This window comes from Theropithecus gelada, chromosome X (genome assembly GCF_003255815.1).
Source record: "Theropithecus gelada isolate Dixy chromosome X, Tgel_1.0, whole genome shotgun sequence".
NCBI lineage: Eukaryota > Metazoa > Chordata > Mammalia > Primates > Cercopithecidae > Theropithecus > Theropithecus gelada.
This window is the reverse complement of record NC_037689.1, coordinates 35262803-35276604: the sequence shown is the minus strand read 5'-3', so window position 1 is coordinate 35276604 and position 13802 is coordinate 35262803. Positions and strand designations below refer to the sequence as shown.

At 40.9% G+C, this 13802-nt stretch overlaps 1 protein-coding gene across 2 annotated transcripts; it reads right to left on the bottom strand.

The window, feature by feature from the left end:
• Positions 1-709: 709 nt before the first annotated feature.
• On the bottom strand, positions 710-12780 carry TCEANC (transcription elongation factor A N-terminal and central domain containing). 2 transcript variants are annotated; one of them, XM_025372813.1, is made up of 3 exons: positions 12698-12780; positions 10541-10625; positions 710-3625 (listed from the first exon to the last, which is right to left on the bottom strand). In XM_025372813.1, exon 3 carries the CDS (start codon positions 3615-3617, stop codon positions 2565-2567), a length of 1053 nt encoding a protein of 350 aa, XP_025228598.1. In that variant the 5' UTR covers positions 3618-3625; positions 10541-10625; positions 12698-12780; the 3' UTR covers positions 710-2564. The 2 variants fall into 2 exon arrangements, with proteins under 2 accessions (XP_025228598.1, XP_025228597.1); XM_025372812.1 differs by lacking the exons at positions 10541-10625; positions 12698-12780 and adding an exon at positions 5138-5219 and having other exon boundaries at positions 2016-3625.
• Between the last annotated feature and the right edge of the window lie 1022 nt (positions 12781-13802).

The following is a 13802-nucleotide window of genomic DNA, read 5'->3' as shown; positions in this document are numbered from 1 at the left end:
GGCACGTGCCTGCAGTCCCAGCTACTCAAAGGAGTGGGGATGCTGAGGTTGGAGGATCACTGAGCCCGGGAGGTTGAGGCTGCAGTGAGTTGAGATGGCACCACTGCACTCCAGCCTTAGTGACAGAGTAAGAACGTGTCTATTACCAAAAAAAAAAAAAAAAAAAAAAAAAAAAAAACTTTACCCTGCAGTCAATTTTAAAGAAAGTCCTTTCTTTTTAGGGGAAAGGACATAGGATGTGAAAGAATTACCTATAGGCAGCAAATGTAATGCTGTCTCATTAACCAAAAGAAAAACACACAGATTACCATTTTCCTATTTCGAGTTGCAAAACTCACTAATTAAAGATGAAATGAAATGAGGAAGATCATGCAGATTTTTTTTTTTTTTTAGGCAGAGTTTCGCTCGTCGCCCAGGCTGGAGTGCAATGGTGCGATCTCAGCTCACCGCAACCTCTGCCTCCTGGGTTCAAGCGATTCTCCTGCCTCAGCCTCCCAAGTAGCTAGGGTTACAGACACCCACCATCATGCCCAGCTAATTTTTGTATTTTTAGTAGAGACGGGGTTTCAGCATGTTGGCCAGGCTGGTCTTGATCTCCTGACCCCAGGCGATCCGCCCGCCTCAGCCTCCCAAAATGCTGGAATTACAAGCATGAGCCACTGTGCCCGGTCAGACCATGCAGATTTTTATATTTTGGAGAGTAAGGAAATTTCCATTTCAAGTACTTTTATTTGTCTGAACATTTAGTTTACCAAATTCCAATATAAATAAAAACTACACATATACACAAACCCCCAAAGCAAAACATAAACACTGACTTGAACTAATCAAATTTGGTTTTTATGTGCTGTGCTCTTTCGTAACCACTGAATAGTTTTTCAGATCATTCCAAGTCATATGAAACCACACTTTGTGAAACTTTTAAGTTTTAGATGACCTTGCAAGTTAAGAACTAAACATGTTTCATCACAAAAAGCAGCCCTGGGAAGACACGGGGAGAAAGTATATCAAAATAGATTTCACACTTGATGGCATTGAACCGACTCTTCCAAATTATTTGAAAATACGACCATATTTTACTTTTATGCATGTTTTGGAGAATTCTGTCAGGCAGGTAAAGTGTATATAGTTAGGCCTTCAGAGCTCCAACAAAGGAAGAGAGTTAGGAGAAAAGAATTGGTGAAAAAGTGAAATGTGTAGGTTTGTAGAGACCGCCAAAGTAAACTTTTTAAAACTATAAAACAATGAACATTCTATGAGTTTTTTAAGGAAAAAAAATCAGGCATAATCACATAGAAGGCTTGTTGTATTCAAACAATTATGTAAACTGGTTAAACACTGTTTGCAAAGGCCTCAAAGAGGTAATTTAGTCTTCAATTCATTTATTAGATAAATGCCTGCCTGTTTCTACATTCAAAGGCTAAGGTGATGGGCTTCCTCTGACAGACTAATGACTATTAATGTCCATCTCAAGGACACTTGTCCTTGAGAACATGAAGACTCCTGACATCAGAAACTAAACATCCTAGAGTTTATATATCCCCGAAAACCTGTTCACAGGGAAAACAAACAAACAAAAACAAAAACAACAACAAAAAACTCCTTCAACTAAGCAAGAGGGTTCCAAACAAAATTCTAACTGTGGGATGAGTTCCAGGGTGACTTTTGTGGTTGAAGGGAGACCTGTAAATGGGAAAAGAGAGGGGAAAAGAATGAAGATCTAGTCACCCAGTGTTGGAGTCTAAACACATTCTTCATTTCATCCCCAACCTCCAGGAATACATTTCTCAGAAGTCGATATTGAGCCAGTCTCAGTGAGTCTGGAGGAAGAAAATCCGGGATCTGTCTGAATTGGTACTATTTATGGTTGTGTCACTTGGGCATGTCACCACACCTCTGTGGACCTGTTTCCTCATTCATGAAGTGCCTGGAATAACACTCTTGTCTTAGAGCTGTACAAAGGATCAAATGAGAGCCTATTTCTGAGTAGTTCTCAACTCTGACTGCATCTTAAAATAACTTGAGGAATGAAAAAAGAAATGTTGATGCCTGAGTCCCATCTCGTAGGTTCCAACTGAATTGTTCTAGAGTGGGGTCTCAGCACCAGTGGGTTTTCAAAGCTTCCCAGATGACTCTAATATGCAGCCACTGCTGAGAGCCACAGGCCTACTGCTAAAGCAGCTCTTCTCAAACTATCCCATCCTGGAAGATTACCTGGGGATCCTGCTAAAATGCAGATTCGGATTCAACGGTGTGAGGCCTGGGATGCATTTCCCACAGGCTCCCAGTTTATGCTGGGCTGTTCTCACCCACACTCTGTCTACAGTAAGGTATTAAATGGCCACAAGGCACAATACAAATTCATCACAATACAAAGTCATCCACTCCCTCTCCCCAAACTGTAACTTTTAGGGATGATGGTGTCAGCTTCAGGAACGACTTTCTTTCCTCCTTCTTCTGTTTTAGAGAGTAGTGTGTACAAGATTTTTAAAAGCACAGAAGGGTTGTACAAATAAAAGGTATCAATCACTCAGGTTATCTGTTAAGAGAACACTCATTTACAGTTAAAAGCACACCCACTTGCTGTGGTACCACTGCTCCCCACATTCGTTACAAATTACATAAGTCATCATTTGTTCATCTGGGTTTGAATTCCGCACCCAGCTGGGAAGGAAAAGTGTTCCTCTGTCAATTACAGTGACTTTGCAATTGTATTTCTCACAGCGTCTGCATTTTATTTTATTTGTCTGTGTGCCATCAATTACTTGGGGAAGGTAATGTTCCTGGATACAAGATTCTGTGTAGGAGGCTCTCAACTGCTTCAGTTCCTTGTTTGCCATCTCCATGACAGTCATTTCAGCAAATTCTCGTGGAGACATGGTACCAGAGAGCAAGTTTTGTTGTAAGTGAGAATTTTTGGGGTTCTTCAAATTGGCAACTTTGCTTCTGATGCAAGTTTTATATTTTTTGATATTCTTTGAATAAAGGGTAAAAACATGCTCTTCAATTTCTCTTGCAAAGTTTTGCCACAAATCAGCTTTGGGTTGATCTGCAGAAGAACTAGTTAAAGCTGCGTAAAGAAGCTCTATGCATTTAGTTCTCATGGGTGTTGTGGGATCCAGCAACTCACTCAATCTCTTACCAGTGGATTCAGGGCCACCATCCCCAAAATGCTCTTTCTTAGGTTTCAATTGAATGGCTCTATTTTCAGGCACAATCATTTCACTGAGTTTTGCAACATCTTGGGAAGATAGAGAATTCGAGCTGCAGATGCCCAGTGTCTCATCCTGACTTGGGTCATGAGAAGGTCCTGAATTTTCTTCATTACCCCTCACAGGAAATAATTTAGGGCTGTTCCTCGCTTTGGAGTGAGTCTCTTTATAAACAGCTTTCCACTTTGATAGCAAGCACTTGGCTTTGTTTTTCAAAGACACAGAGGGGCAGTTTTTGAGGACTCTGTATACAGCTCTCACCACATCTGTCTCCTGGAGATGTTCCTTAGTCACATAAATTGTTTCTAGCTCAGTAAGGTGGTTGCCAAGATCCTCAAAATTCCTTTTGGACATCAGTTGCTCAATAAGGGAGGCTCTGGCAGCAATCTGGTTCTTGTCAGACATCTTTACAGCTGCAAAGAAAAAAGAGGTTTCAGTTTTCTTAAGTTTGCCTTTGCTAGTCGCAGCTTCTGGATACAAAAATAGCAGTTTCTGTCAGTAACCTAGGCAATGTTTTCTGAAGGAGTCATGTAATATAAATGTATGTGACATACTAGAAAATGGAGTCTTTAAGGTGGTATGGTTTACTCTCAAGAGTTTAATTCCTACTAGTGAAAAATAAACAAACAGTATTGCAGAGCCTCTACATAACATCTGCTTAAGAGGCTCGCCAGGGGATCTGCTATAGCTTTTCCATCTCCAATTTTACAAATCAATGATCTTTCTAGAGTAGTCAATCCATTTGGGTGGAATCCGGTGGTCATGCTGGAGATGAAATCATGCCAGTGTCAGCATCAATATGGCAATGCTGAACAGTGCTAGACAATTTTTCCCCAGAGTCAGCTATATAATTGAACTACTTGCTCATTTCATAATCTTTAAAGTGGTACTCTTCTGAATATAAGAGAGTAAGAAACAAGACAGAAAGGGTTTGCTAATGTCTCAAGCAATCTAAAGAAACCATGAGACAGCACAGGTTGAAAAGCAGCTAGAGCTACCTCTGCGGGTCCCAAAAGCCAACAGGCTACACTGTGCTGCCTCAGGAGTCTCCTGAACAAGGGAAAGGTTCAGACTCAATGATCCAGATGATTTATGACTTTAGACTAACTGGTTCCTACATTTTGGTTTTGTTAATTTTTTAAAAACTTTTAAGCGTAAAAAGTTGCTCAATGATTATGTCTGTGTGAATCTCATCCTAGGCAGGCAAACGTTTACTTTATCTAAGCAGTCTACCTTTTCCTCTCCACATAATGTACATAATCTTGTCTATATAATACCCTTGGATCTATATTTATCTGTCTGGTCTAGATGTGAACATAAGCATCTTGATGGCAGGGACTGTGTCTTTTCAAAAATCCATGGGCTCTGTTTTATAGCACTTGATGTTAAATAATCACCACTGAACATACACAGGCTAAGAACACTGAAGTGTTTAGAGAGAGAATTCATGCAATCTTCCCAGACACCATCTGACAAGTGACATAAAACATAATGACCTTTTAGTAATTCTACTTCCATAAATTTACTTTAAGGAAATGAGAGATGTGGAGACTGCATATGTAAGAATTTTTTTCTAAGGAGAAATTGGAAGGACCTCAAATGGTTAAATGGAGAATGGTTAAAAATATGGCACACTCCTTAGATACAATAATATAACCATTTAAAAATCATGTATTTAGATATTTAATGACATGGAAAAATGGTCATAAAGTTAGGTGAAAAACAATCAAGATGTAAAACTATATAAAAGATTAAACAGTTATCATATGGGCTGGGCGTGGTGGCTCACGCCTGTAATCCCAGCACTTTGGGAGGCTAAGGCGGGCAGATCACGAGGTCAGGAGATTGAGGACATCCTGGCTAACATGGTGAAACCCCGTCTCTACTAAAAATACAAAAAATTAGCTGGCAGTGGTGGCAGGCACCTGTAGTCCCAGCTACTTGGGAGGTTGAAGCAGGAGAATGGCATGAACCTGGGAGGCAGAGTTTGCAGTGAGCCAAGATCATGCCACTGTACTCCAGCCTGGGCGACACAGCAAGACTCCGTCTAAAAAAATAAAATAAAATAAATAAATAAACCAGTTATCATGACCCAGCAGATCCAAGAGAAATGGAAACATATGTCCACGCAAAAACTTGTACACAAATGTTCATAGCAGCATTATTCACAATAGCCAAAAATGGGAAATAATCGAAATGTCCATCAACTGATGAATGGATAAATAAAATGTGATTTATCCACACAACAGAATATTATTCTGCCATGAAAAGGAATGAAGTATTGATACAGGTTACAACATGGATGAACCTTGAAAACATTATGCTAAGCGGAAGAAGCCAGACAGAAAACACCACATATTGCATGATTTTATTTACATGAAATGTCCAAAACAGGCAAATCTATAGAGACAGAAAATAGATTAGTTGTTGACTAGGTAGGGTGGGGCAGAAGGGCAGCAGGGTGAAGAAGGAGGAGCAGCTGATAAAGTTCAGGGATTTTCTTGGGGAGTGGTGGCACAAATCTTCTAAAAGTTGATTTATTTGTGGTTATGGGTTATACAACTGAGTATACTAAAAAACGCTGAATTACACACTTTAGGTGAATTGTATGATGTGTGAACTACATCTGAATAAAGGTGTTATTTAAAAATAGAATCTGATCCAAATTTTATTTAAGAATTACATGTGAAAAGACTGAAAAGAGTTACACAAAATTTTAAAGAGGGGCATTTTCTGAATGGCAAGATTTTAGGTAATTTTCATTTGTTCTTTTCCTCTTCTGTATTTTCTGTGATGAGCGTGTATTGTTTTCATAATCAGAAAAGTTATTGGTCTAATGTAATTTCATGATAAACTACATACATTTAAGATATACCTACTGAAAAATGGTATGAGCAATGAATCAATCACCTTCTACCTACTTTCCCTCTGGAATGAGAATGTACTTAACACTACTGAACTGTATACTTAAAAGGGCTTAAGACAGGCTGGCCGTGGTGGCTCACACCTGCAATCCCGGCACTTTGGGAGGCCAAGGCGAGTGGATCATGAGGTCAAGAGATCGAGTCCATCCTGGCCAACACAGTGAAATCTCATCTCTACTAAAAATACAAAAAGTTAGCTGGGCGTGGTGGTGCACGCCTGTAGTCCCAGCTACTTGGAAGGCTGCGGCAGGAGAATTGCTTGAATTCGGGAGGCGGAGGTTGCAGTAAGCTGAGATTGTGCACTGCACTCCAACCTGGTGACAGAGCAAGACTCTGTCAAAAAAAAAAGGGGGGGGGGGGGGAGCTTAAGACAGTTAATTTTATGTTTTGTATATTTTATCACAATTAAAAATTTTTAAAGAAATATAAAGGTCAATAAAAGAACATATAAAATGAAGAGCAAAGTGCTTTGGTTGTTTATACATAAATACATTAACTTCTATAGATTTACTCATTTTGCCGGTAAGACAAATTACTGCTTTCACTCCACTGAAACCCCAAAGCTATAATTACAATTCCCTTTAAGAATCACCTTGAAACTCAGTCAGACCTTCAGTTGAGAAATTCTGAACTGAGTCAAATATTGCTTAACTTCCTTTTGGGCGCTGTAGGCCCATCTCTTATTAACCATCTTTCTCAATGCCTAGCAAACCTCCCTCCCTGATTTCTTCAATAGTAATGCATATAGAATGCAGGCACATTGAATGTTTCTTCTTTGCTAGGAAACTTTTCAACGAGTTGGGGAGGGCTCAAGTATATTGAACAGCTTGAAACTTTATCACTGTGACACAACTGCGTGACTTCAAGATCTGAAGCAGACAATTCTGAGAGAAATGTTCACCAATAGCAGGTGTGAATACTTTTATTTTTCTGTGCTGTCTTGCCTGTTGTTCATTGAGAGTTTGATTCTTAGCAAGACCTTTTTTACTGTTTGCAGTCTTTAAAAGTGGAATTTTAAAAAGGCAAAAAAGAATTATCCTTTAAGTACTGGTTCACAATAATTAGGAAAATTACGTAAGATCCTGAATTGATGGCCCTTTGTGAAACTAACTTTAAAACAAAACAAAACTGACTGCCCCAGGTTTTCTACATTCCAGCTCCCTCTGGTGGTTAAAAATATAGGACTCAGAATCTTGGTTATCTAAAGGTACTTAACTCTTAATATTTGGGGATAAAGTTTGAGGGGAGATGCACCTGTTTGAGATGCAGTAATCGATTTCTGAGACAATTATGAATGCTTATCTGAATGCAAAGCCACAGGTGATATAGCCACTCTTGAGACGATATTCACATTTCAGAGGGAAGGTGGATAGAAGGTGATTGATTCATTGCTCTTACCATTTTTCAGTAGGTATATCTCAAATGTGTAGTTTATCATGAAATTATATTAGACGAATAACTTTTCTGATTATGAAAACAATGCATGCTTATCACAGAAACTACAGAAAAGAGTAAAAGAATGAATGAAAATTACTTAAAATCTTACCATTCAGAAAATGCCCCTCTTTAAAATTTTGGGTATTATCTTCAGTCTTTTCATATGTAATTCTTTTTTTTTTTTTTTTTTTTGAGACTGAGTCTTGCTCTGTCGCCCAGGCTGGAGTGCAGTGGCACGATCTCGGCTCACTGCAAGCTCCACCTCCTGGGTTCACGCCATTCTCCTGCCTCAGCCTCCTGAGTAGCCGGGACTACAGGTGCCCGCCACCACGCCCGGCTAATTTTTTGTATTTTTAGTAGAGACAGGGTTTCATCATGTTGGCCAGGCTGATCTCAAACTCCTGACCTCAGGTGATCCACCTGCCTTGGCCTCCCAAAGTGCCGGGATTACAGGCATGTGCCACCATGCCTGGCCTGTGTACAAGTTTTTGCATGGACATATGTTTTCATTATCTTGAATCTGCTGGTTTATATAACTCTGTTTAATCTTTTATATAGTTTTACATATTGATTTTTTTTTTCATTTAGCTTTAGGACTATTTTTCCACATCATTAAATATTCTCTAAAAACATGATTTTTAAATGGCTATGTTATTGGATCATCCTAGGAGTTTGCGATAGTTTTGAACCATTCTCCTATTTGAGGGCCTTCCAGTTTCTCCTCTAAGTTTGAAGAAAATTCTTACATATGTGGTCTCCACATCTCTCATTTCCTTAAAGTGAATTCACAGAAGTAGAATTACTAGACCAGGCACAGTGGCTCACGCCTGTAATCCCAGCACTTTGGGAGGCCGAGACGGGTGGATCACAAGGTCAGGAGATCGAGACCATCCTGACTAACACGGTGAAACCCTGTCTCTACTAAAAATACAAAAAAAAAAAAAAAAAAAAAAAGGCCGGGCGTGGTAGCGGGTGCCTGTAGTCCCAGCTACTTGGGAGGCTGAGGCAGGAGAATGGTGTGAACCCGGGAGGCGGAGCTTGCAGTGAGCCAAGATCGCGCCACTGCACTCCAGCCTGGGCAACAGAGCGAGACTCCACCTCAAAAAAAAAAAAAAAAAAAAAAAGAAAAGAAGTAGAATTACTAAAAGGTCATTATGTTTTATGTCACTTGTCAGATGGTGTCTGGGAAGATTGCATGAATTCTCTCTGTAATCACTTCAGTGTTCTTAGCCTGTGCATGTTCAGTGATGATTATTTAATATCAAGTGCTATAAAACAGAGCCCATGGATTTTTGAAAAGACACAGTCCCTGCCACCAAGATGCTTACGTCCAGCATGCTTTTCATCCTCCCAAACTGAAAACTCTGCACCCATTAAACAACTCCTCATTTTTCCCTCCCTCCAGTCTCTGGCAATCACCACTCGACTTTCTGTCTCTATGGATGAGACTACTCTAGGTACTTCATGTGAGTGGAATCACACAGTATTTCTCTTTTTGTGACTTGCTTATTTCACTTAGCATAATGTCCTCAAGGTTCATCCATGTTATAGCGTGTGTCAGAACTTCCTTCCTTTTTAAGAATGAATAATATTCCATTGTCTATATATAACACATTTTGTTTATCCATTCAAATGTCGATGGATACTTGGGTTACCTCTAGCTTTTGGCTATTTTGAATAACACTGCTGTGAGCACTGGTATACCAATCTCTCTTTGAGACCCTGCTTTCAATTCTTCTGAGTATATACTCAAAAATGGAATTGCTGGATTATATGGTAATTCTAGTTTTAATTTTTTGAGGACCCACTATATTGTTTTCCATTCCCTTCCGCATTTTTAATAGCATTTAAATCCAGTCAAACTTTCTAGTCCTCTGTGGGACCATCATGTGGATATAAAGGATTTATTGCCCTAGGAGGGTATAACGTGGAAGCCATTGAGATATAAAATTCTGACAATTGCTATAAAAAGACAAAGTAAGGCATATGTCCAGCTTAGTTCTACATAGTTCATTCAATAAATATATATTAGGGATAGAGTATGTGCTAGATGCTGAGCCTAAACAGTCTCTGCCTTGAAGGAGCTGATAGCCTAGTGGAAGGAATACTGACAAGAAACTGGCCAGTTATAACACATGTGGTATTTCAACATGGACAGACACTGGCTGCTAGAGAAAACACACACAGGGTGGTACCAAACCCTATCTGGGCTCTCCATCATCTGGACAGCTACAATTTGCTTCTTCACTGCCTTCACTCTACTTCTGGCACTCACAAGGCCCAACTGTGAGTCTGCCACTTTGTTAGAGGGATCATCCTCTAGTACAGATCTCAGCAAGATATTCCCTCATTTTCCTGCTTAAAGCCCTTCAGAGGTTTCCCCTTGCTTTCATGATGGAGCCAAAGCTTCTTGGCCAGTGGCAAAAAGAGCCATAGCAGGCCTCCCTCTTGACTACTCTCAACCACTGATGGGCACAGCTCTGTGCCTTTGCTCAAGCAGCATCCTGAGCCTGGCTGATCTCCCACCATTAGTGGTTCTCAACCCTGATTGCACATTAGAATCATCTAGAAATTAAACAACAAAAAACAAAAACAAACAATGGCAGGGCCTCACTCCAGATAGGATGAATTAGGATCTCTGAGGGTAGGGCCTGCACACTGGCTCAGCTCTCCAGGGTGACTCTGATTTAAACCACACACAGGCATACAACCCTCCTCCACACCCCAGCAGGACCTCCCAGTTAGGCTGCCATCAGCCCCAAAGACAGCTCTGGTTCTGCTCCTGGACTGAATGCAGACAACTCTGACTTTGGCTTTTTCTAGATGAGTCTCATTCAGTCAGAAAAGATTTGAAACACCTACTGTGAACAATGCAGCTGACAACCTTCTCCACAAATTACACATGACAACTGTAATATTTTAAATGTCATAATGTACACAATCCCTGATACTCACCCCCTCACTTACCTCTTCACAGTGGAAGGCAACATATATTTATTGAGCAACTCTCTGGGACATACACTCTCCTGTCATCTCAATCCTCACAATATTCCTGAAATACAGATAATGGCTTATTTTCATCTTACAGGTGAGGAAACCTGCTAAAAACAGTAAATAATTTGCATGGTTTTTTTTCAGGGTGTTCATCACATTTAAAAAACGTTTTTACTGCCTTCCCCACAAGACCATAAGAGAAGATCCACATGTTTTATTCACCTATACACACCTAGCAAACACCCAGCCAGTGCTTACTATTACTTAACACATTTTTGTTGTTGTTAAATGAGTGATGAGCATCCAGGATGCTCTCTCTCTTCTCTGCTTGTGAGCTTCATTTCTTTTCACTACACACCAGCTTGCTTGTACTCATTGCACCTAAGCCCAGTGCTCCTCGGCTTCTTCCGCAGGAGACCAAGTCCATCTCGATTCTAGTTCAAAAAAATAATTCAAAAAATTCTAGTTCAAATACATCTTGTTAAAAAAACAAAACAAAACAACCACCACCACCAGAACCATGGTGCCCACTGTGGGCTAATCAAATGGGTTTGAGGGGTCAAAACATTTGCATAAAGAAGGTCAAGCAGGTCCAGTTCCTAGAAATGAGGGGTGCTGAGCAAGTTGGATAAGTTTCCTGACCATTCTGTGCCTCAATTTCCTCATCTACAAAATGGGAGAAATCCAACATCCTAGGATTAATGAGAATTAAATGAAAGTCTTGATAAAGTGCTTTGAACTATGGCTGTCACACAGTAAGTGTGAATAACAGGATGTGAGTCTACAATTAAAAGGCTTAAAAATATCTACCAAACCAGGCATTGTTCTAGAGCAGGGGGTCAGCACACTTTTTCTGTTAAAGATCAGAAGGTACATATTTTAGGCTTTGTAGGCCATACAATCTCTATGGACTACTCAACTCTGTTGCTCTTGTAGCAGCAACAGCAGATACAGAAAATAACATAAATGGATAGGCATGATCTTGTTCTGGTAACACTTGTTTACAAAAACAGGCAGGCTAGATTTGGCTGCAGGTCATAGTTTGTTGACCCTTTTCTAGAGCAGGGCTGTGCAACATAAATATAACATGTAAACTACAAATATGATTTAAAATTTTCCAGTAGTCATGTTAAAAAATAAAAATTGAAATTATACATTTTATTTAACCCAGTATATCCAGAATAGTCATCTCAACACGTGATTAATATAAACAAATTGAGATAGTTTACATTCTTTTTCATGCTAATTTTCCAAACTTCACTGTCTTACACTTATAGCACATCTCAATTCGGACAAGCCACATTTCAAGTGCTCAAGCCTTATGTAACTAATGGCTATCATTATTGGACACCACGGTTCTAGAACTGATGCTAATATGGATAATGCTTAGATGCATACCTATACCAAAAAGTTTATACAGTGCCAGGAAAAGTAGGCACGAAATATGGTATTGGATCCATATAAAAACTTATAAAGATTAGCTAATATTATAGTAAGCAAGGTGCACACATCTGCACAAAAATGGCCTAAACCCTGAGAAGAACGAGAGGAAAGTTTCCAGAATTTGGTAAAAAGTCAATAATAACCTAGATCTGTTCAGATCTTTAGATCTCTTTAAAGCCTAAAGAGAAAGTGTAACTTTCTAGCCCTAACCCACTTACAGCTCCCCAGCTTCACAGAGAGCCCCGCCCTCTATGGAGAGAAATGATGCCAAATGTTGGCAGTGGTGTAGCGGTTACTGAACTGCCACTCAGTACTGCGCTAGGGCCCTTTCCCTTAATGGTGACCCCTAGTAAAGGTGCAGCGAGAGGAAGAGACCAGCCCAACAGCCCGGTCTAACCCGGGTTCGAGTTCCGGTGGGTGGGGTCGAGCAACATGCAAAGCCTGCCGCTAATCATCTTGGGATGACGGCCCGGCACCCAGCACACAAGCAGCTGCAGTCCCGAGGGTTCAGCCCACTCTGGCGACCTCGGCAGTCGGAGAGGAAGGGGCGGGGGTGCGAGCACCTTTGGACCTACGCCGCCCAGGGCGCACCGGAAAGCCGCCGCGAGCCGGGGTGGGCTTCCGCTGGAAACAAGGGCTCGCCTTTCTGCGGGACACAGGCCCTGGCAAACCTGAAGCATGACTCACCGAAAAGCGCAGGCGCAGTTCCGGAGCTTTCAGCCGCCCAGCGTCCACGGAGAACTTCCGGTCACCAGGACTGGGACAACTTCAAGGCTTAGCCAATCCAAGCCCACAGGCTGGCGCACGTGGGCCTGGGACCCAGCGCATGCGCACTAGGGAAATGGCGCATGCGTAGAGCGAACGGCGGCGGCCGTGGGACTGGGCTCGCGCGGCTTCCTGGAGGAGGAGCTATGGCCCCGCCCCTGGCCCGAGAGAAAGAAACTGCACTTTCGTTTTTTAGCAGCAAAGGTTGTTGACGTACTTTACAACTTATCTGTTCTGCTTCTACTCAGGACAGTCAAGACAGTGTTCAGCTAGATGTTCACATAACCGTAGACATAAATGTGAATCTATTTAACGCAGTAATTAATTCAAAAAGTGTTTTTAACATCCTAGCATGCAACAGTTGATATGAAAGTAGTAAATGTTAATTGAGTGGTCATGTGCATCCTGGACTTCTCATCTGTGCACATTCTCATTCTTTGCCTGCAAAAGGCCAGTAAAAGCACAGTGATGGTTGAACGAATGTGACAGCCTCCTGTGCTGATGCCTTACTCCAAAGTAATTTGGGGAAAGGTTCAGGGAAGCAGATTATCCAATCCAATACTCTGGACTGGGTGCTGGCAGAAAGGAGGGCGATTGTATGATTAAGTATCATAATAAATCTTACCTAAAAGAAGGGGAGACAAGACCAGTGACTCATTAACTTACCTAAAAGGAGGGGAGACAAGACCAGTAACTCATTAACTGGGATAGGGGATGTTTGGTCATTTTTGTGGTTTGGACAATGTTTATGTTTTTTCAGCATTCCCACGTGATTACAAAGGAGTCTTGTTTTTGTCTTGATCCATCCGGTCAACGAGTGGCCACGTCTGATGGTGTTCTGTGAAGTATTTATGTTCCACGGAGCACCAAGGCCCAGCTGTGACTGCCGGGTCAGCTCAGAGCTGTCAGGGGTTACTTTTATCTTGCTGTCTATTACAGGGCTAAAATGTTTGCCATTGTAAATTGTAATGCAATTTTCACTTAAGAATTATATATAATACCTTGTTGAAGAAAAAATTATTTGGCT

Bases quoted from the DNA above. Each gene is read 5' to 3' on its own strand.
- TCEANC (XM_025372812.1), bottom strand. From the start codon at position 5,219: ATGATCTTGGCTCACTGCAAACTCTGCCTCCCAGGTTCATGCCATTCT. The intron at 3,626-5,137 runs GTGCCTGCCACC...TTTTCTTTGCAG, and splicing joins CCAAGTAGCTGGGACTACAG to CTGTAAAGATGTCTGACAAG.